This window comes from Odocoileus virginianus, chromosome 34 (genome assembly GCF_023699985.2).
Source record: "Odocoileus virginianus isolate 20LAN1187 ecotype Illinois chromosome 34, Ovbor_1.2, whole genome shotgun sequence".
NCBI lineage: Eukaryota > Metazoa > Chordata > Mammalia > Artiodactyla > Cervidae > Odocoileus > Odocoileus virginianus.
Window position 1 is genome coordinate 5,108,845 of NC_069707.1, and position 23,100 is coordinate 5,131,944.

Genomic DNA, 23,100 nt, shown 5'->3' on the forward strand with positions numbered 1-23,100 from the left:
TGAAATTAAAAGACACTCCTTGGAAGGAAAGCTGTGACACATCTAGACAGTGTATTAAAGAGCAGAGACATAATCTGGCCGACAAAGGTCTGTATGGTCAAAGCTATGCTTTATCCAGTAGTCATGTACAGATGTGAGAATTGGAAAATAGAGAAGGTTGAGCTCTGAGGAACTGATGCTTTTGAACTGTGGTGCTGCAGGAGACTGCTGAGAGTCCCTTGGACGGCAAGGAGATCCAACCAGTCAATTCTGAAGGAAATCAACCCTGGATATTCACTGGAAGGGCCGTTGCTGAAGCTGAAGCTCCAACACTTTGGCTACCTGATGCGAAGAGCCAACACATTGGAAAAGACCTTGATGGTGCGAAAGACTGAAGGTAGGAGGAGAAGGGGACGACAGAGGATGAGATGGTTGGATGGCATCACTGACTCTATGGACATGAGTTTGAGCAAGCTCTGGGGGAGAGTGGAGGACAGAGGAGCCTGGTGTGCTGCAGTCCATGGGGTCGCAAAGAGTTGGACACAACTTAGTTTCTGAACAACAACAACAAGCCCATATGTATATTAGCATCAGTGTGTGTTAACTCCTCAACTGATCTAAGACTAGTGTGGTTAGGGCTGGATGTTTTTTCGCCTTGGTTCCATGGTTCCTTTGGTTTAAATGTCTTAATGTTATTCAAATGCTTTAATCACTGAGAAAAAGAGAACTGCAATGTTTTTCTTCAAGTGATCCAAACAATAAATCTTTTAAAGAAAAAAAAAACAACCTTGTCAGAATGTTCATGTTACCACTTTTGTTGCTAATGATTTAATCTACAATATTTTAAAAACAGTCTTGAAAAATTTGATCTGCTTCTTGTGGACATGATCAGCCTCTGATTCCATCTTGAACATTTAAGACATTTTATTTCAGTAAGAAAAGAAAGAAGGCTGTCGATATATTGGGTAAAGTTCATTGAATTTGGAATGCATGTTGAAATCAGGCAGGCCTCACTTCTTCCCTTTGCCATTAATTTACTAGATCAAAGGTTGGCTCAATGCAGACTGACTCATATGTAGTGTATTGTAATTACATATTATTATTCTATTGCTACTCTTACAGAGTATTTTTTGCTTATAAACTTGGTCATTATTAAATATAAGTTGTTTAAACTTCACCTTCAAAGTGAAAAACTTGAAGGTTCACTTTCTAGAGAGCTCAATATAAATTTCTACTTCCAAGATTAAATGAAATTAAACGTACACTACCTTGGTTTCACATAGCAGGAGAAAAAAATGATCCACTTTGATTTTTAGCTATTGTTATTTTTTTAACTCTTGTGCTGCAGTTTTTTTTTTTTTTATTTTTGCCCACCTTTCAGTCTGTTTTGCATAGCATTGCAAGTTTAAGTATTAGTTACTCAGTTGTGTCCAAGTCTTTGTGACCCTGTGGACTGTAGCTCTCCAGGCTCTAGGCAAGATTACTGGAGTGGGTTGCCATTTCCTCCTCCAGGGGATCTTCTGACCCAGGGATGGAACTGGGGTTTCCTGCATTGCAAGCAGATTCTTTAGCATCTGAGCTACCATGGAAGTTTAAACTTCCTAAGTGAAAGTGAAAGTCGCTAAGTCATGTCAGACTCTTTGGGACCCCATGGACTATATAGTCCATGGAATTCTCCAGGCCAGAATGCTGGAGTGAGTAGCCTTTCTCTTCTCTAGGGGATCTTCCCAACCCAGGGATCAAACCCAGGTCTTCCGCATTGCAGGCAGATTCTTTACCAGCTGAGCCACAAGGGAAACCCAAGAATCCTGGAGTGGAGTGGGTAGCCTATCCCTTCTCCAGCAGATCTTCCTGACCCAGGAATTGAACCAGGGTCTCCTGCACTGCAGGCAGATTCTTTACCCACTGAGCTATCAGGGAAGCCTGGCTTCCCTGTCTACTCCTCCACCCACAGCTCCTCTTCCACACACTCATGATGACTGGGTTGGAGCAGAACCTCAGATCTGGCATAGCATGCATATCTAAGAAAAAAAAAAAAGGAAGGAGCAGTGAAACTTGTCAGAGGAAAAATGTTCACAGACAATGACACAATGGCTCCATCGTGCCAGGGATGGTGGAATTCCTGACTTACTATTAAAATTTAATTGATAAAAACCAGTAAACAGTGAAGCAACCACAACCATGAAAAGAGCTCCTAGAGCAAAACCACAAAGTCTTGGGCAACAGACAGGAAGACAACTGAAGGAATGAAAACCAGGATTAAAAAAAACCCTCAGAAGTGAAGATCAAATTGTAGGAAGTACAGAAGATGAGCTCTGTAGACAGGAAAGACATGGATAACAGGAATGAGGAAAATCCAGCCACATAAAAGTGAAATGGACCATTTAAAATGTCTAGAGATAAAATGAGAGACACAGAAGACAGGCGTAGATATTTAAAAAATACACATAATTGGAACTTCTTGCCGCAGGACAATACACTGGAACAGAGCAATTATTAAAGGACTTAATTCAAGAAATTGGAATCAGAGGAAGATGTGGACCCGTATTCTGGAAGGGCACAGCATGTGTCACGGAGAGCTGACCCAGAGTGCTCAGTGGTGGGTGGGTCTGTAACCCAGTCTCTCTATCCTGGGGATGGTGTGAGGGGTGCAGGGTGGAGAAAAAGAGGAAAAAAATTATCAGATGTCCTTGTTAACACACGCTGGATCTCCTGATAGTGTTTATTAGAGGAAATACAATGGAGAAAAATATCACTTACTGGAATATAAAGTGGGGATGTTTCATGACTGAAACGAATGCTCTCCACACATTCTTTGGAGACTTCAAACATTAAATCTGGCAGAGGGTACATCCTAACATTCCCAGGAAGGACCGGGGGTTACACAGTTTGACTTCATGCTTTTCCTGCAGTCACTTGTGTCCTTTGAATTATCAATAAAAAGGCAAGATCTCTGATACTTGAGAGCCTGACTTGAAAATCTGACACTGTGTATTATATCACCAAGACATCTTCTATGTTACTGAGTTTTAAATATGAAGAAAAGATAATTGGGCAACCAGACAAAGGAAGCAAGTCACTTATAAGGAAGAAAGTGTGTATTAGTCTCAGAATTTTCCACAGGTACTTTCAAGGCTGGAAGATTGTAGACAGGCATCTGTGCAAACCAGAGGAAATAAAATATGTCTGAGATTTTCAACAGTCAGACTAGTTTTCAAAAACAAACAGCTTTCAAAATGTGACATCAGGAAGGACTGTGTCCTTTACAAGGAGACTACTGGAGTCACTTCTCAGCCCAGAGATGATAAATGTCATTAGTGCTAGCACTGAATAGATTTAGCTGAAGAACTAAGGCTAAAACAATGTGGGGATTAGGAAGGCAAAGCCATTTAAGTATCAAATGCTCCAACAATGTAGAAAAGATACAACTAGCAAAAAATAACAGGAAGAAGGGGGAGAAAGATTCCAAGTAGCCTTAACTTACTGGTTGCCTTATTTGCAATTGTTTGGGGTTAAAGAACTTTATCAGAAGTCAATGTATCATGTGACAGACAAATAAGTATATTTAACAAAGCAAAGGTAAATACTAAGTAACTTGATTTTATTTAAGTAACTTTTAGGTTAAAGAGGAAATACAATGCAAAATTACAGAGAAAAAGAAAACAACATAATGAAAACACTGCATATCAGAAGTTTTAAGATAGTCACAAAAATGGTCAGAGAAAGATGAGTTACCTTAAATCTTAATATTAATTAAAAATAATTTTAAAAATTTAACTCAAAATGTTAGGAAAGAAGCAACAAAACAGAAGAAATGTTTAAAAGCAAAAGCTAAATTCATTAATAAGAAAGTCAAAACAGGAGAACCATAAAATAAATCCAAAAGCTAGGTTTCAAAAGAAAAAGAAGAGAAGGAAATGACAACCCACTCCAGTATTCTTGCCTGGAAAATCCCACAGACAGAGGAAGCTGGCGGGCTACGGTCCATGGGGTCACAAAGAGTCAGACACGACTGAGCACGCATGAATGTAAAAGAAAAAGAAGTCAGTAAAAGAGATAACACAGTAGCCAATCTAATCAAGAACAACTGGAGAATGTGCCAATAAGAAATTATAAGCAGGGTGGGGGGACATAGAGAGTATCAGAAAATAGAAGGAATTAAAAGAAACAGGACATTACTTTGCTCAACTGTATGCAGATAAATTGAAAAAATTTCTAGGAAAATGCAATTTGTCAAAACTGACCCCAGAGGAGATAGAAAATCTTAAAAGAGTTGATATCTATGGGAGAAATATAAAAGGTAATCAAAGAGCTACTCTCCTTGCAAAAAAAGAAAAAAAAAAAAATCACTAGGCCCAGACACGAGACTTTCACTAATCCAGAGCTGAGGGTGAAATAAAGGAAACATCTAAATTCTTCTCTCTGGATTCCTCCAGAGAATTATATACAACATTATATCAAAACACAAAAACTGAAGAGAAAGTATTACTCATTACTTTTACTATTACTATTACTCATTAAAGCATAAAACTTAAATAAAATATTAGCAAACTAAATCCAGAAGCATATTAAAGGAATGATACATCATTATTAAATGTGCTTTATTTCAGAAAGTAAAGACTATTTAAGGATTCTATTAATTTAATTTATCATATTAAAGATCACAGAAAAATATAGATGATCGCTTCCAAAGACGCTAAGACAACATTGGACAATATTCAACACATTACTACTAAAAGCAAGAAAGAGTGGGATCTTTCTTTTATAAGTTAAAATATACCTGTCTCAATACAAATGTCCGGATCATGCTTCATGCAACATATCACAAAGTATTCCCACTAAAGTTTGATTTATCACTATTATCATCGCTGTTATTTAACTTTATACTATAAATAACAGCCCCATTCTATGACATCAGAGAAAGAAATGAGAAGTGAAAAATCAGAAAGGAGAAGACAAAATGGCCACTTCGGGGAGGATACATATTTTATACCTGGAAAACCTTAAAGAATCAACTGAATAAGCAAAAGAATTGAATAAAGTAGTGCAGTTGAAAATAAACAGACGGACTTCAATAGTGTACCCATGGCCTACATGAAGGAAGCTTCAAAACACAGGCTGAGCTCTTGGCTCACAGGGAGCGCAAGCTAACTGTAGATGACTCATGCTTCTTATTGGAAAGGTATGAATGAGGTGGTTTATAGAATGGAAGAAACCAGCAACCAGCGTGAAGACCCAGACCTCAGAAAGGAGGCGGGAATCAGGGAAACTCTCCCCAGAGGTGGCGTGAGCTAAGGACACCCCTCCAGGAAGAAGCATCACCAAACATTTTCAGTTCTTCCGACTCTCGGTCAAGCTCAAATTCCCAGCAGAGCCCAGCCAGCCTGACTTGGCTCCCAGGCCCAGTTCTTAGCAGGTGGGAAGGGCCTCGACGTGGTCCTACCCAACCTGGAGCGCTTGTGATGGCAATGCTAGATCCAGAGAAAATCTGACCCCAGACACCAGACAAGCAGAAACGTTGACCATCGTTACACGCGTCCCTCCAACTAGGAAGAGATGTCTCTCTATTGCCTCCGGTCTTCCTGAATGGTTTTTTCACAGACATCCTACAGATTTCTTATTAAATTTACTTCAAGGAGTTGCGTGGTTTTCTCCGTAATTTCTTATAATTCTGAATGCGAACTTTTAAAAACTGGAATTTCCAACGGACTGTGGCTAGGATCTAGGAAAGACTAGTAAATATTTTAATTCATTTGACAGATGAGATCAAGTTGAAGGTAGCTTGAACATTTTAAAATACCAACTAGGAAAAATTGAGAAGCACATCATTTTGGTGTTTCTGCCCAGGCTGGAAACACACGTTGAGTTCCAAGGAAAAGGAGAAATTCAACAAGTTTGAGAAGAAAGCTATAGGGAGCCCAGACAGGTTGAAAATGTAATGAAAGAGAAATTTAACAGCGATTTAAATCTAATTTCCTGCTTTTTAAGGAGGTATGGATAAAAATAAAATACAAATGCGTGTTACATAAAGGCAGGCAAAACCATGACCTTGAAAAATGTAGACTGAAGTTTGGCAAATCTGATGTTATAGCTGATAGAACCATAAAACAATTTAAAACAAAAGCACAGATCTCACTGATAGAAGAAATATGAACAGCAAATTGAACTAATATTTTCTTATGAAATAAATGAAGCAGACATTTCTACTGTACAAAGATATAAGGTCATAAATTTTGTCAGGTTACATAAAAGATTCTGATTATTGAGATTTTGAATGCAGATTATTTGAATGAAAGATTACCACCTATAATATTCCCATATTTTCAAAGTATGCAATTTACTTTTGCTTTTCCATTAAATTTTATTCATTTGCAATTAACATGCTAAATTTTCTTATAAATCAACTAAATTTCTTATCTTTTAAAATTAATTTAAACGAATACTTTCCAAAGTAGCATATCAAAAATACCATCTTATCTGTTAGTTATAAACTCTTCTTAAGAGTAAAGGTAATGTATACAAGTGCTTCCCAGTGGCTCAGTGGTAAAGAATCTGCCTGCCAACGCAGGAGACCCAGGTTTGATCTCTGGGTTGGGAAGATTCCCTGGAGATAGGAATGGCAACCCATTTCAGTATTCTTGCTTGGAGAATCCTATGGACAGAGGAGCCTGGTGGGCTATGGTCCATGGGGTCAGAAAGAGGCTACAGTCTGTGGGGTCGCAAAGAGTCAGGCATGTGCTGAGTCGCTTCAGTCATGTCTGAGTCTCTGCGACCCTTTGGACAATGGCCTGCCAGGCTCCTCTGTCCATGGGATTCTCCAGGCAACAATACTGGAGTGGGCTGCCATTTCCTCCTGCAAATCTGATCTGAGATAAGCCAAAACCACCACCACAAGAAGGACACTGGACTGAGTGACTAAAAAAAACAAAACAATGTCTATGAATGTTAGCTTCCTCTCCAACACCTGCCTACCCTGAAAAAGCATGGTGAAGTACCAGAAAGTCAGCAGTGAGAAGAGAAAGACAGACTACACTAATTTGAAATCAGTAATAATATATTAGGGACTGCATTGAGCTTCGCTTGCTTAGCAAAGCTTTACTCACAAATGGGGTAAACAGTTTAAGTGTGACATGGATTTGCAGGATATTTTCTAAGAATAAACCATTTTTAAACCATAATAGTTTAGATCAGCACATATAAGTAGAGTTGATATGCAAAAATATACATTTTAATCGAACTTTTAAAGCAGGTTCTCTATAATATTTCCTTTATAAATTGGAATTAGATACTTCAAGGAACAAGCTACTGTTCAAATGCGCGATGATCTAAGCTTTGCACTAATTGGAAACAGCTTATTGTAGAACGGGTGTGAAATATGATGACCCCACAGGATATATAAGGCCTGAAAAATACTTTCAGAAGTCGGGACTTCAAAGCAGAATACCTTCTGTTCTCATACGCTGGCATACAGTAGGCATCGCCCGTTATTTGGTAAATAAGTGGGCCAAGATAAACCCTTCAGTTAGAGAAGGCCGAGACTGCCCCACTAGTGGGTCTGCAGGCCGATCAGGAAGCAGAAATGCTCCATTCCCGGCGGTACGGAGAGTGAAGCCAACAGCTTGTGGGAGGATGTGGTGGCCACTTGTGGTCACAGGGATAAAGCATGGCGATCTCCAGGCTGAAGACTTCTGCCAACCGTGCCTCACCAGGAGGGTAAAAGCCTCCGGAAGTTTAGCTCACGGAGGATTCCCCTGGCGGGGACCCATCCGCAGGACCCCACCACCTCTGCAAGATTCCAGCCAGGCCACGAGTGCCCCTGGGGCTTCAGTACTCTCGGACTTTCTGGACGTCTGGTTCTCTGACCAGATCCTGGGCACGCGGCCTTCCCTGTTCAGGCGTTTTCGGTTTCTGTTACTAAGCCCCGGGGTGCAGGCTGGCAGGGAGGAGCAGTGTGCGGGTAATATGGCCCGGCCTGGAGAACGGGCAAGTCCCCCAGCCGCGTGGCTCCCGGAGGCGGCTGCAGCCGGAGCGTGGACCCCGGCCCCGGCCTGGCTGCTGGACCAGGCAAGTCACGGGGCCTGGGCGAGCCCAGAGGCACAGCAGTCCTCAGTCCACGCTGCTGCTCTGAGAACTGGGAAGCAGGGCAAGGCAAACGGGCAGCAGGCTGCTTGCACGGAGCAAATGATTAGTCCGCATTAGGGAAAAGGAAGGTCAGGGGAGCACGTGAGCGTGCAGAGGGCGAAGCCTCTCTTAGCTCGGATGGCAGCTCGGCAGCGGGCCCGGCCTGCCCCGCACCCTCTGACCTCACCCCCAGCCGCTCTGATGTCTCCCAGGCAACCGTCCCACTCACTTCCCTAGAGTTCCAGCCGCGCGTCCACCACCCGGACCAGGAAACTCAGATTCACAGCAGACAAGCTGCTCAGCAGCCTCGAGCTGAACAAGGTGGCGGAACACTAAACTGACCCCCTGTTACGCACCCCCTCGTGTTTCACAAATTCCTAACCTATGCTGCATTTCCTCTTTGTAAGCTATTTACCAGTATTCATTTTACTTGTAATCTTTGAAATCTAAATCTAGTTTCTGATTTTATGATATATATATATATTTTTTACTGTTCTTAAAAAGTAGTTTGGACTTATGCCTGTTTTCCATGCATGAGCCTTATAATGGGTATTCCTAGCCGTCTTGATAGCCTAGGTAAAAAGAAGGCACAGATATGAGATATGTACGAAGTTATGTTAGCTTTAATCAAAGACAACTGCTAACTCAATTAAATACAAATGACTTTATAGGAATTGGCCTATTACTATTTTTTTTTCATGAAAAGATAATTGGAAAGTGATGACAGGATGATTTTAATGTTAAATAATTAGAGACACACCAAATCCATTTCAATTTATGGATCAAATTATTATTTGCAGAAGTGAACTGTAGAGTAGTCAAAATATTATGATATTAATCTTTGACTTAGAAACAAGAAACTTTCTATTATGGTAAATGCTAAATATAACAATGTAGGTTTGTTTTTTTTTAAAAATCACTAACCTAAAATCTTGATGGAATTAACCTCAATCACCAACCTACCAACTAGTTGCTTAGAAGATCAGTCGTCATTTTATGGGGAAGTAGAAAAGTTTTCACGGGGCTTCCCCAGTGGCTTAGCGGTAAAGAATCCACCTGCAATGCAGGAGACGCAGGTTTGATCTCTGGGTCGGGAAGATCCCCTGGAGGAGGGCATGGCAGCCCACTCCAGTGTTCTTGCCAGGAGAATCCCATGGACAGAGGAGCCTGGCAAGCTACAGCCCATAGGGTCACGAAGAGTCGGACATGACTGAAGTGACTGAGAATACAGGAAAGTTTTCAATGCTTAAAAAAATTAAGGAATTAACTTTATTTAGTCTATACCTAAAGTGGAAATATTTAGAATCTCATGCAACTGGTTAAGTTGATAACAATAACGATACCAGTAATAACAGCTAACACTGTGTGCTGCTTAGACATCATGGTCAACCTTGTAATTTCTATTTACTGCTTCACCGAATCCTCACAAGGATCATATAAGGTAAAAGTGATGTTACCACTTTCCTTTCCTCTGTGCTTGGAGACTCTCTTGTCCTCCTCGGCTTCACTGGGGAGAGAAGCTTCTGTGGTCTGTCCCTGCCCCCACTGCCCGGTGGAAAGGAAGCCTTTGCATCCCTGAGCGGGCTCAGGGCAACATCTGGGACCATCAGCCTGGGGCTTCCCTTATCCAGGGAAAGGGATGGGGACCAGCTGGGTCTGTGCGTAGCCGAGGAAGCCTCCCCAGGGCGAGGACCCACCCCCAGTGGCTTCCTCGCAAGCGTCCCAGGATGCCTGGTGTCTTTGTCTTTAGCCAGGAAATCACCTCCCACAGACCTCATTATAGTCCACCCATTCACTCATGACTGCATGAGTTCCTTCACTCATTCACTCACCGATTCACTCATTCATTCATTCATTCAGCAAGCATTTACTGGGAGCCTGCTACTTGTGCTGGAGACACACAGGCAAATAGGGCGGAGCACTGGCCCTCCGGGAACTTTCAGTGTAAAAGGAAATCACCGATAATTAGCGTGCGTTCCTGTCTTTAGTCACTCAGTCGTGACTGACTCTTTGAGACCCCATGGACTGGAGCCCTCCAGGCTCCTTTGCCCATGGGATTTTTCAGGCAAGACTACTGGAGCTGGGTTGCTATTTCCTTCTCCAGGAGGATCTTCTAGCCCCAGGGATCGAACCCGCGTCTCCTGCATTGGCAGGCGGGCTCTTTACTGCCGAGCCACCACAAAGCCCTGGTCACAGCAGCTGTCACCATAAAACGGCAGACTGCTAGCTTTGGTTCTCCTCCTCAGCAGAGTTGCCGTCGCAGGGCTGGGGGCTGTGGCCACCGCTCCGAGACGCTCAGGGCCGTGTCACCCCAGGCCTAGATTTCTTGCAAAAGACTGGTTTCCTAACCCACTGCTCTTGCTGCTCCAGTTCTTTCTTCACACAGACGCCAGATTCATTTTCGCAAATGCAGCTTCACCCCTTGTCAATTTCTCGCTTTCAGCAGCTGGGAGCCAACTGCCCGCCCCTCCAGCACCACCATCGCCTTCGGTCACCAGCAGTTCCTACCAACCTACTCTGCCGGCCACTTGTCCAGCGTTCACCTTGAACGTGCCTTGCAAACCCCCGCAGCTTCCCTGACCTCGGACGCTCCTGTCTCTGTCCGCCGGATGTGCTTGCGTCCAGGGCCAGCCCGAGGCCCGCCCCAGGCAGCTTTTCCCCTGACCACCCCCAGGGATCTCTCTCTTGACCTTGAATGACCTCAGCTGACACTGACGGGGGCCCAAAGGCTCACGCAGTGGCTGGTTTCCTGTCTGCAGCTGGACCCAGCAGTGGAGTGCCAGGAGCATGGGGCTGGCACGGAGCAGCCGCCCAGTGAGTCTGGGGGACTCTCCTCTGCAGGGGCAGGAAGCTGGCCGAGGGCATGCTCTGGGTGGAAGCCTGCCTGGTAGAAAGGCAGGAATAAGCATGCATCTTTGAGAGTCATTTCCTCTCACCAAAATCCTGGGAAGGGGGACTTTCAGAGGCCCAAGGCTTCTGTAATTAGATCTCTGATTTGAGTACCAGGCTGCATTCCCCTGTGATGGGAGTGTAGGAGTTGAGGTCTAGGCATTTGGAGTATGAACATCGCACCATCCAAGACTCTGTGGATAATCTAGGACAAGCTGCTTTGTTCCCTGGATTGTCAACTCTCTCGACTATGAAAAGGAGCAGAGGGACACCTCAGAGGGGGCTGGGAGACTGACTCAAGAAAAACACTCTAAAAATCGCAAAATGTTGACATTAACAGAAACTCCACAGTCACGTCTGTGTTAGGGTGACGAATGAAGTCACAACCCAGCTTTCTCTTAGTGTTGGTATTTGCTTCCGAGGAACAAGAGCTTCTTTATTTACCCACGTGAGCAGTGCCCCTTATCTGGAAATATGTAAATCCATTTAAATTAATTTCCTCTAATACCACACAAAACAGTGATCATATTAGTACCATTCGTAATGTACTAATAACATTAACATAATTGCATTCAAATACGAAAATTGCTAGGTAATAGGCTTTTCATAAATGGTTTCAGTGAGAATGTCATTTTTTAACCTTAACTCTGGCTCTTTAGTTCCAGATAGTGCCAGAAAAGAATGGGTGCCCAATGTGAGAAGAAGTTTCCCACAGGGGGGTGTGTGTGTGTGTGTGTGTGTGTGTGTGTGTGTGTGTGTGTGTGCGCCTGGTTAGGAGAAGCTATCAAAGACCTTTTGTCATCCAGATGAGAAGGGTTTGCGGTGGTGACACATTTCTGAGTATAACGGAGCTTTCGCTCGAGCTTCCCCTGGGGTGGGCTTGTGTCCTGGTGGGTGGTGGGCACCCTGGGCCGTCGCGGGGACAGGCCTTTTCTGTGGAGGCAGCAGGCCTTCAAGGGCAGCTTTGCAGGCCAACGCGCCTCCCCTGGGGAACGGGGGCAGCCCTGCCACTGGAGTCTGGTTGGCTCCCAGACTGTTGCAGAATTCTCCCTGGGCTCCGTGGGGCCTTGGCACACCGCCGTGCCCATGCGAGTTGTGTCTGCAAGGCCTCAGACAGCCCCGCGGGGAGGCAACATACCTGGCTTCAGGAGGAACGCTAAAAGGCCAGGCCTGTTACACAGAGCAAAGGTTAAGTCAGAGGACGAAAACAAGTCTCCTATGTTAACGCGTGTACAGGGGATCTAGAAAAGTGGGGCTGATGAACTGATCTGCAGGGCGGGAATAGAGGCACAGACAGAGAAGGGGCCTGCGGACACACTGGGGGCAGGAGAGGGTGGGATGAATTGAGAGAGTAGCATTGAAATGTGTACATCCAGTTCAGCTCAGTCGCTCAGTTGTGTCTGACTCTGCCACCCTATGGACTGCAGCACGCCAGGCCTCCCTGTCCATCACCAACTCCCGGAGCTTACTCAAACTCATGTCTATCGAGTCGGTGATGCCATTCAACCATCTCATCCTCTGTCGTCCCCTTCTCCTCCCGCCTTCAATGTTTCCCAGCATCAGGGTGTTTTCCAATGAGTCAGCTCTTCGCATCAGGTGGCCAAAGTATTGGAGTTTTGACTTCAGCATCAGTCCTTCCTTCCAGTGAACATTCAGGACTGGTTTCCTTTAGGATTTTGGTAAAATAGCTAGCTAGAGGGAAGCTGCTGTGTAACACAGGGAGCTCAACCCGGTGCTCTGTGATGACCTAGAGGCATGCGAGGAGGGAGGTGGGAGGGAGACTCAAGAGGAAGGGGATATATATACTTATGTGTACATATGTGTATATATGTGTACATATGTGTACTTATGGCTGATTCACCTCACTGAATGGCAGAAACCAACATAACATTGTAAAGCAAATATCCTCCAATTAAAAAAAAAAAGCCAGGCTCGGGTCTAGCTTTGTTTCTTTGTTTCTTGTTTTCTCACAATTTTGGGCAAATTTATATATTTGCCAAGGTTGTAATCCCTTTCTCCCCCGATAAAAGGAGACGGAGATTGTTACAGTAACATGAGCTCTCAGGCAAATTTGTCATGAAAACCAGCAAAGAGTAGAATGTAACTGCATTCACGTGGCCCTATCTGGGTGACCTAATTGAGCAATAGATCGTGTTCATGGACACGTGTCAATTTGTAATACATTAGCAAACCGGAAAAAAAAAGAGAGAGAGAGAGAGAAAGACCACTGAGTAGATCAGAGTGATTCTCTTTGATCAGACAGTCTGATCCTGCTAGATAATTACAACGCCACCTCGAATTTACACCAAGATTTCCTTCCAACTGTGCTCAAAGCACTCATATATATTACCCATCCCTGTTAGCCTCCTAGTGACCCCATGAGGCAGGCAGAGAACCATATAAATTTCTGCCTCTTAAATAAGCTAATTGCACTTGAAAGTATTTTTAGCACTTCAGAACAGAAATGATATCCAGAGAAGAGTTACTTTCCCTTTCTTTTTCAGAGGTTCAGAATGAGGAATATTTAGTAATGTGACAGCGTACAAACCAAAGGCAAACGGCCAAACATCAGGGGTGAGGGCCATTCTCCCACCGCTCCGCCTTGTCTCTCTCCTTTCACAGAGTTTAGAATTTGTCTTAGAGTGTGTGGAATACCGTTCTATACACTTTGTGGTAACTTTTTTCTCCATTTTGGAAATATCCAACATGTACAATATTGAACTCAACAACAACAACAACAATACTGAACATAGAAGCTACTGACAGATTCAGGCTGAGCTAATTAGTCCTGGAACACTGTCCTTCTGACCTTGTAATTGCACAGGGTTTATTAGCTTTAAGTCATTATTGGTTCCCAATGCCTGCTCACTTGCTCTGTCCTGTTTGACTCTTTGTGACTCCATGGGCTGTAGCCTGCCAGGTTCCTCTGTCCATATCTTTGCCTGGCTCAGGCGAGAATACTGGAGTGGGTGGCATTTCCTTCTCCAGGGCGATCTTCCCGACCCAGGGATTGAACTCACATCTGCACTGGCCAAGTGGATTCTTTACCACTGAGCCATGTGTATCCACATGGTAGATTCAAAGGAGGTAAGTAAACAGAATGCAGCCGCACGCTTACAAGAGTGCCTTGCACAGCACAGAGTATTAAGTCAGTTACCTAAGGGGTTTGAGGGCTTGTTGATTCAGACATTGAGACGTTCTTCTGGACCACATTGCTACCGGTGACAGTGGGAAGCAGGGAGGGTGGGTGTGAGGCAGGTGGCAGTGAGAAAAGGCTGCCTGACACAGTGGAGGGGAGGCCAAAGTGAGGGCAACAGCAGGCAGAGGGGGCAGCTCCAGGCAGAAGGGCAGCTCCAGGCAGAGGGGGGCAGCTCCGGGCAGGAGGGGGCAGCTCCAGGCAGGAGGGGGCAGCTCCGGGCAGAAGGGGCAGCTCCGGGCAGGAGGGGGTAGCTCCGGGCAGGAGGGGGCAGCTCCGGGCAGAAGGGGCAGCTCCGGGCAGAAGGGGCAGCTCCGGGCAGGAGGGGGCAGCTCCGGGCAGGAGGGCGCAGCTCCGGGCAGAAGGGGCAGCTCCAGGCAGGAGGGGGCAGCTCCGGGCAGGAGGGGGCAGCTCCAGGCAGGAAGGGGCAGCTCCGGGCAGAGGGGGCAGCTCCAGGCAGAAGGGGCAGCTCCGGGCAGGAGGGGCAGTTCCAAGTAGGGGGCAGCTCTGGGCAGAGGGGGCAGCTCCGGGCAGGGGGCAGCTCCGGGCAGAGGGGGCAGCTCCGGGCAGGCGGGCAGCTCCGGGCAGAGGGGGCAGCTCAGGGCAGGCGGGCAGCTCCGGGCAGAGGGGGCAGCTCCGGGCAGGCGGGCAGCTCTGGGCAGGGGGGCAGCTCCGGGCAGAAGGGGCAGCTCAGGGCAGAAGGGGCAGCTCCAGGCAGAAGGGGCATCTCTGGGCAGGGGGCAGCTCTGGGCAGGGGGCAGCTCCGGGCAGAAGGGGCAGCTCCGGGCAGGGGGCATCTCCGGGCAGGGGGCAGCTCCGGGCAGGGGGGCAGTTCCGGGCAGGGAGACATCTCCGGGCAGAAGGAGCAGCTCCAGGCAGGAGGGGCAGCTCCAGGCAGAAGGGGCATCTCTGGGCAGGGGGCAGCTCCGGGCAGAAGGGGCAGCTCTGGGCAGGGGGCAGCTCCGGGCAGAAGGGGCATCTCCGGGCAGGGGGCATCTCCGGGCAGGGGGCAGCTCCGGGCAGGGAGACATCTCTGGGCAGAAGGAGCAGCTCCGGGCAGGGGGGCAGTTCCGGACAGAGGGGGCAGCTCTGGGCAGGGGGGCAGCTCCAGGCAGAGGGGTAGCTCGGGGCACAGGGGGCAGTTCCGGGCAGAAAGAGAGGAGCACCAGGAAGGAGGAGGAGGTTCTGATGGTGGGACCAAGGTCCCAGCACCAGTGACCTCAGGGGAAGAGAACATGTTCACTGACTCTCAGTAGCTGCTTCTCAAAGGCTTAGAACTCTGTGCTCAGAAAGGTTAGGTCTCCATCCATACCCCATACCTATGCTGCAAGGTTTTGCTAACGACACAGTGACTGATCTACGTCAGTGGATAAAGAGATGGCATTTTCCATGTTAAAACAACAGCAACAGCAAAACGAGGTTCCTAGACTCCGTGTCTCTTTACCAACACCACCTGAGTCTCTTGGGGAAGGACGTTTGGCCGGTAAATGGCCCCACAGGGCGTGACCACCAAACAGTTAAGCGGCAGTGACCCCCCCGGAAGCCGCGTCTTGTAGCAAGTATTTTAAATTCAGCTGCTGGAGTGGGAGAGGAAGTTGGAAACAGAAAACAAACCTCAGAACTGTGCTCATGTAAATCCGGAGGGGGCTGCCTTCCAGTTCTCACCATCCCAGAAAGTGTTCTTTTCCCGTCGCGATCCAGGGAAGACCGCAGAATCCCACTCTCGGCCTCAGAAGGTATTTGCATAATACATTTACATTTGAAGGGAGCCCACCGATTGGCAACTCCCAAAGCTTCAGCAAGGCACGGTTTTCCATAATAGCAATTAGGAACAGAAATAGAATAACAATAGCTGCAGAAATACAGTTGCTGAGCTGCGGGTAGAGGAAGCCAAAAAATCTCTGCATTTTAAAGACAGAACTTTGAATGATGGCGGAGTTAGAGACTAACTGGTTTGGGTTCTTTGTGAGCTGGCTTTGAAGCCTCGCAGGGACCAAACCTATTTGGACCGAGGCAAGAACTGCCTCGAGGCTCCCCGGGGCAGGAAACAAGGGGGCCGCCCGATGCCAGGAGACCAGGATGGAGCCCAGCCCTGGGCAGCGCTGGCCAAGGGGTCCACCGAGGTCCTAGACGCTGCAGGAGGTGGAGTGCCATGGGGAACACCACAGAAGACACCCCAAGAAATGCGGTGTGAGACAAGATAGAAAGGGGAGGATGGAGCAAGATGGTGACCTCTGGGCACGCGGGATCAGCGAGCGGGCTCATTCGTTCAGAAACAAGGGACAAGCCCCTCTTCAGCTGGAAACTGCTCCGTCCTCCAGCGACGGGACCGCAGCACCAACTTCAGAGATTCCCGGTTCTCCTTCCTCCCTAACTGTACTGCCCGCCCCCATCCCTCAGCCCCTAAGAGCTGCAGCAGAGAGGGGCGGGAGGCCACGGAAAGGTCTCACTCAGGGTGGATGACCAGCCTGTGGTTCGGACTGGTACGGAAGGCCCGGACAGACGGGGACGAGGTAGGGGAGTTTGGATGGTGGTGGGGGCAGGGAGTGCTGAAGAGGAGAGGTCCTGACCGGGTTCAGAGTGAGGCTGAGGGACGTCCAGATGATCAGAACCACAGTGCACAGACCCAGGAAGCAGGACGGTCATTTCAGACGGGCCTCCCGCAGGGACGTGGAGAGCTCTTTGGATGCTGGACCCAGGACAGAGAGGAGGCTTGTGGACAAGACGCCACAGTCAACGTGCAACGGTTGGCTGAGGTCACAGTGATCAGGAGGGCACGGGACGATCCACCTAACAGGGCTGAACGTCAAAGGAGGTTTATCCAAAGGTGACCGAACACTGGCTGGGAAGCAACCTTGGGGAACACGGAACTTTCAGAAGAGCCTTTTTCCAACCTCTCCCCAGAGAAGTTACTGCCCAGCCTTATTGTAGAATAAGATGTTTAATGTCTGCTCCTGTCTAACGTCCTAAACATTAAGTGAGCAGCAGGGCACTGAGTCAGTATGGGGTACCGGGTTTGGATCAGAACTCCTCAGTTCAGGTTCCATCTTCAGACCTGTCTTGGTTGATCGGAGGACTCCGTGCAAATTCCTACTCAACTTTGGATAAGGCATTTGTAAAAATGGGCATACTGACGCTGCCCTGTGATAATCTATGAAGAGATGGCGTATAAACTGCAAAGTGCTATGCAATCTGCAGATGGTTGTCATTAGTTCCTTGGAGACAAGAACTATTCTGTGTTACGCCACAGCATTAGGGATTATTAAAGGCATTTCATAAACACATTTTTATGATAATGATGTTGATACAGAAAACTAATGCTTTTTTCCAGAAGCGTTAATAAAAAAATATTGGTAGGCAGTTTTGCAAGATCCTGTCCCAAGGTGCCGTAATTATCACAAATATTGTAATATGAGGCCAGCATATTGATTTTAATGAGGATGCCACCAAAATAAATCAGATCCCTAATTATAAAAAGAAAGGCGGAAACAAATACTGAAATCTTTCTCTAAGCCAACATAAAGGAGTCTTCTGGAAGATATGTGACACAGTGCAAGAAGGACTCGACATAAGAGTATTTGCCAGTACAGTACACAACATCAATAGGTTAAATTAAAATGAATCACATGCCCACAAGACAGTTTAATGAGGTTCTTCAAAATAGTAAAATATTAGGAACAGAGGCTACTTCTTTACCATGATAAAGTTGTGGAAAATGAGAGCCCACATTGTGCTTAATGGGTAGACAAATTAAATTCTGTTTAAAAATTGGAACAAGGATAGTTTCTTAATAGTGTTCTGAAAACTCTGGTTAATGCAGTGAGACATGAAAAAAATAAAGAGGTATGATAATGGAAAGAGAGAAAAGATCATCATTTGCACTTAACAAAATGGAAACCAGAATATGCAGAGGAACCAGCAAAGTAATCATGTTTAATAAAATGATTCAATAAAATGCTGTATCTGAAATAAACACACCAAAATTAATAGCCTTGCTAATTATCAGCAGCCACCAGCCCAAACAATAAAAACATAGGTCCTGATTGTAATATTAACTCCTTCCTCACAAGAAAGTCTTGGGGATAAACCGATTGAGGTATATGCTGTTGCTATAAAGAACATTTAAAAGATAATAAAAGACAAATAAGTTGACAGATGTAAGAGTCCCTTGGACAGCAAGGAGATCAAACCAGTCCATCCTAAAGGTAATCCACCCTGAATATGCATTGGAAGGACCGCTGCTGAAGCTGAAGATCCAATAGTTTGGTCACCTGAGGTAAAGAACCGATTCATTGGAAAGGACCCTGGTGCCGTGAAAGACTGAAGGCAGAAGAGAAAGGGGATGACAGGATGAGATAGTTGGATGGCATCACCAACTCGAATGGACATGAGTTTGAGCAAACTCTGGGAAATGGTGAAGGACAGGGAAGCCTGGAGTGCTGCATTCCATGGGGTCGCAAGGAGTAGGGCACGACTTAGCAATTGAACAACAATGTCTATCTCTTTATCTCTATCTATCTACCTTCCTGAGTGAGAAAATAAAAATAATGTCTCAGGCAAATTAATAGCTTTATAAATTATTACTAGGAAAACAAAGAAGATTAATTTTATCAGATATTAATAGTTAGAAACATAGAGAAAGACTCATCAAAATGATTTGGCGGTGGTTAAAAAAAATAGCTATTTAAAGTTGTGGAACTAAGGAATCAGAATCAGCCACCTATATGGAGGTGAACTCTACATCTTATGTAACTCTTCCATCACTTCTAATCATCTCCCTCCTGGATAACCAGGTTAGTCTCCTAGCTGGTCTCCACTTCTGTCCTGACCCTCTTACCCTGTAGTGCATATCAGATCTTTTCACTTTTGTATTCAAAGACCCTCCCAAGTGGGTTGGATTTTGTCTCCCCAAAAGGTATGTCAACATCCTAACCTCTGGTACATGTGCATGTGGAAATAGATGTAACTAAGTTAAAGACCTTGATATGAGACCGTCCTGGATTTAAGGTGGGCCCTGAATCCGATGACCACAGTCCTCAGAAGAGACAGACGAGGAACCGACACCGAGAGACACAGAGGGAGAGGCCACAGGAGGATGGAGGCGGAGGTCGGCGGGTCGGGTCCATACACCCGTCAAGATTTGCCCACGAGCACCAAGGCCGGCGGAGAGACTTGAGTCAGGTTCCTGCTCAGGGTCCAGAGCGAACCCGCATGGTGGACAGCTCGGTTGCAGAGTCTTGGCCTTCACTACTGTGAGAGGACCACCTTCTGTGGTTTCAGGCTGCCAACGTGTGGCGATTTGCTACAACGTCCCCAGGAAAGGAATCCGCCACCTCACCCTGGGCCACTGTCAGCATCCACACCAGCTGCTGTTCCAGAAGTGCCCACGTCTTCACCTCTGACTCGTCTCCCGCCACTTCCGTTCAGCCGCGGCCACTTCCGTTCAGCCGCGGCCACTTCCGTTCAGCCGCGGCCACTTCCGTTCAGCCGCGGCCACTTCCGTTCAGCCGCGGCCACTTCCGTTCAGCCGCGGCCACTTCCGTTCAGCCGCGGCCCCGGCGAGCGTTCTGGACCTGGTCCTTCCGCCGGCCCCCTGCCCTTGCACGCTCCCAAAGGGAACACGGCTCCCTCACACACCCGACAGCCCGTTTCCACCTTTGTCACGCTTCCATCCTGGTTGGGTCTTTCCTGGTCACCTGACCTCACCCACCCTGGCTGCAATTCTCTCTGCCTCTGGTCTTTATTTTGCTTCATCAAATTTACTGCTATCTGAAAGATGACATAGCTTGTTTATTCGTTGTTGTCTCCTCCAACCGGAATTGCCCAGAGACGGCTGAGTTGTTCACTACTGTATCTCTGGAATCCGCAGCAGTGTTGGCGGGTGTGTGTCTGTTGAGTGACCGCAAACAGCCCGGATGGTGAGTTGGAATCTACTGTAGGGCAGATGGAGCACTATCAAATAGCACAGGGCGGAGTCACTGGTGGCTGATGTTGACATACAGCACATTAGAGAAAAATTCATGTGGCTGCACATCTTCTCCTGTGTACTGAAAGAAAATTAAAGTCAAATACGTTTAAAAATTCATAGAAAAAATTAGCAGAATGTAGAACAGTACATGAGCCTGTGGAGGGATTGTAGCTTTTCAAGAACTGGAGCTACTGAGGAAGCCACAAAGCTAATCGTGATGGATTCAGCTAATTAAGAATTAAAACTTTTGTACAATCCCGCCGCCTCAGCTCCCCTAGGAATTGAAGAGGGAGGGCGGAGGGGAGGGAAACATTGAGACTGGAGATCGTCCCAGATGACCAGGCTGCTCCCAGGTCCCAGGGTCTCTGATTCCCTGGATGGCCTTCCTTTGGCCTGACCTTCTGCCTTGGTGTCTGCTCCTTGGTTAGAAGCTGCCTTCCTGCCAGACCTCCTTCGGGCTGGAGGACTAGGTCAGGTGCCTCGAAGCAAACGCCGACTGACCTTGGCTCATGGGTCACGTCCTGAGCGTGAAGTGCCACCGGATTCGGGTCACCTGCCTGCCTGCCGGGACAGTCTGGGGGTATCCTTGGACCCAGCTGCCTTCCCCAGCGCGGAGATCCTAGCTCTCGTCCCCGATGGTGACAAGACCGTTTGTGCAGCCTTACTACGCTACAGGGAGGCAAAACCCCATCACAGGGGAGAGGCACTGTTTTAGTTGAGTGTTGTCAAGGCCGCGAGGTTCCTTCACGTTCCAGCTTGACGAGGCTTTAAGGCCAGGTTAACCATTAACTCTTCAGTGTGACGGGTTCTTCCTTTTGGGCTACATAAACGCCGGGCTCTGACACATCAGGGAGAACCTGCTTCAGAGAGCCTGTGGTTTGCGTAACTAAAGAGTCCATTAGGAAACAGAGGCATTAAGGTAACGATAGACGCCAGCAAGAGTAAGGCCGAAGATCTCTGCTGTTCTTCTCTGTGCTTTAAGACCTCAGCGGAGAGCAGGCCGGATCCAGGCCCAGCCAGGACCTAACAGGGAAGCTCTTTCTTCCTAATTGGGTGAGGGTGAGGGGGCAGGGAGGGTAGTACCCCTAGTGGGGTGCACCTTGCATGGGGCGGACTCCAGAAGGGCCATGCTCTCATCGCCCTGCTTGGGTCCATTCGGTCACCGTTGCCCCGAACAGGAGGCTCCTTGGGAGCCCCAAAGCATCGCCCGTGTCCCCCCAGGGCGCCCCCAGCCTCACCTCCGAAGCCCCTCTGTCCGCACTCCCGCGGGAGCCAGGAGCCTGGGCTCTGCACTGAGAGCACAGCTCCGGGCTTGCTAACAATTGCTTTGTCTGTGCCACGTACAGAACGACCTGTCACAATGGGCCAGCTTGTCAAGGATTTTTTTTTTTTTTTAGGGTGGAACGCAAAGTTCTGCTTCCATGGGGCCGTTTGTTTTTATTGCAGTGTCTCTCCCTTCAAGTCAGCAGCAGTTGCAGGGTCCTTTTCTCCCCCTACCCTTCGCCCCCTTCATCAGTTTTATTTCTCTTCCAGGCACATATTTCTGGTCATTAATGAGGCCTGGATTCTTTGGCGACCAACAGAGAATTTCTTTCCGAAGCAGCCTCTTCAAAAAAATCAGATGTCAGGTTTTAGGATTGGAAATGTTCCGTGATGAATGAGATTTTTAAAAAAATTTGCATTTTAGGTTTGCTAATGATAGTGTTGATATTGCTGCCGTTAACAGCGGGCATGGTGTGGGGGTGGAACTGAGGAAACTGGGGGCCGAGGGAGAAGGTGGGGTCTCTTCCCACTCTCATTCTGCATCTCTCCCTTCCTAGGGGTCCTCCGTGGCCCACCGCACCCCATCTCCATCTGGGTGACCCCCGGCTCCAGGCATGGTCAGGTTTCCCCGCTGTCCCCGCTGCACGCAGCTTGCGCTGGGCCTGCAGAGCCACTTCATTTCTGTTTCAGGAGCAGACAGACTAGCAGATATGCTTACCTAACAGTAGGATTCCAGGCTTAGGAGGGCACCTAGTGAGGGGAGATAGTTTTATGCTACTTAATCTCTAATATTACTCTGGCCCTGATAGATAGCATTGCACTTCTAAACAGAGGATGGTTAAGAGTGACGGCGCTGGGAGACAGAGACCAGCAATTCTAGATCCGATTTCACTGCTGCACCCGTTTGACCTCAGACCAAGTGCATAAGCTGCTTGGGCCCCGGTTTCCTCGCCTGTGAAATAAGAAGCTGTGGATGGACAAGGCTGGTCCCCTTCCCCCTCCAACCCCATCCACTATTTCCGCTCCAAGTTTTAGATAGACATGTAGACATTTGTTCTGGAGCTTGAAAATGATTTTTTCCCCCCAACCAATTTGATTTTACTACAGGACTTCTACTTCTTAGAAATATCACAAGTGTTCATCTGCTTTTCACATCTGATTTCCTTGGTGTTTTACTTCTTTGTAGCTCTTTAAATTTGACTAGGCCAAGCTAGTAACAGAGAAGAAATACACACACACACACACACAACATGATGTGCAACATGATTCTATCACGATTTGCTCACTCACAGTTTCAACACTTACCCTTTATTTCTTTTGTGACCCACGCTGGTTTTTAAAGTGCTGGCTAGTTTTGTTTGGACCCAGATACTTTGTTAATAGGTTAAGAACTTCTTTGTGAACATTTTGCGGAAAGCTCTGATGGAGATAAACTAGAGGGTGATTTGAGGAACAGACCATCTCGTTATCAATCTTTAAGCGACAACTTAGGAGCAGAAAGATAGTGGTCACAGAATTGACACAACTGGCTTATCTATGCAATATTTTCAGCTACGTATGAGAAAAATAGGTATTTGGTGGCTTCCTACACTCTTCTCATGCCATTGATTTGTAAGAAGTCAATCTGATTTTCTTATGAGTGAGTCTCATGTTTTATAGCCTCTGATTTTTGAAACACTTGGTG

At 46.9% G+C, this 23,100-nt stretch overlaps 1 protein-coding gene across 3 annotated transcripts in view; it reads right to left on the reverse strand.

Moving 5' to 3' along the window:
• The window catches only part of PACRG (parkin coregulated), a 513,183-nt gene that overhangs the window by 30,279 nt on the left and 459,804 nt on the right, over positions 1-23,100 (reverse strand). Inside the window, exon 5 of one of the 3 annotated variants that reach the window (XM_070461509.1) lies at positions 17,522-20,232. The exons of the other annotated variants lie outside the window; for them this stretch is intronic. Coding sequence (XP_070317610.1) covers positions 20,204-20,232 — 29 coding nt within the window. The 3' untranslated portion in view covers positions 17,522-20,203. Of the gene's footprint in view, positions 1-17,521; positions 20,233-23,100 lie in introns of those variants that run through there. 3 annotated transcript variants of the gene reach the window in all.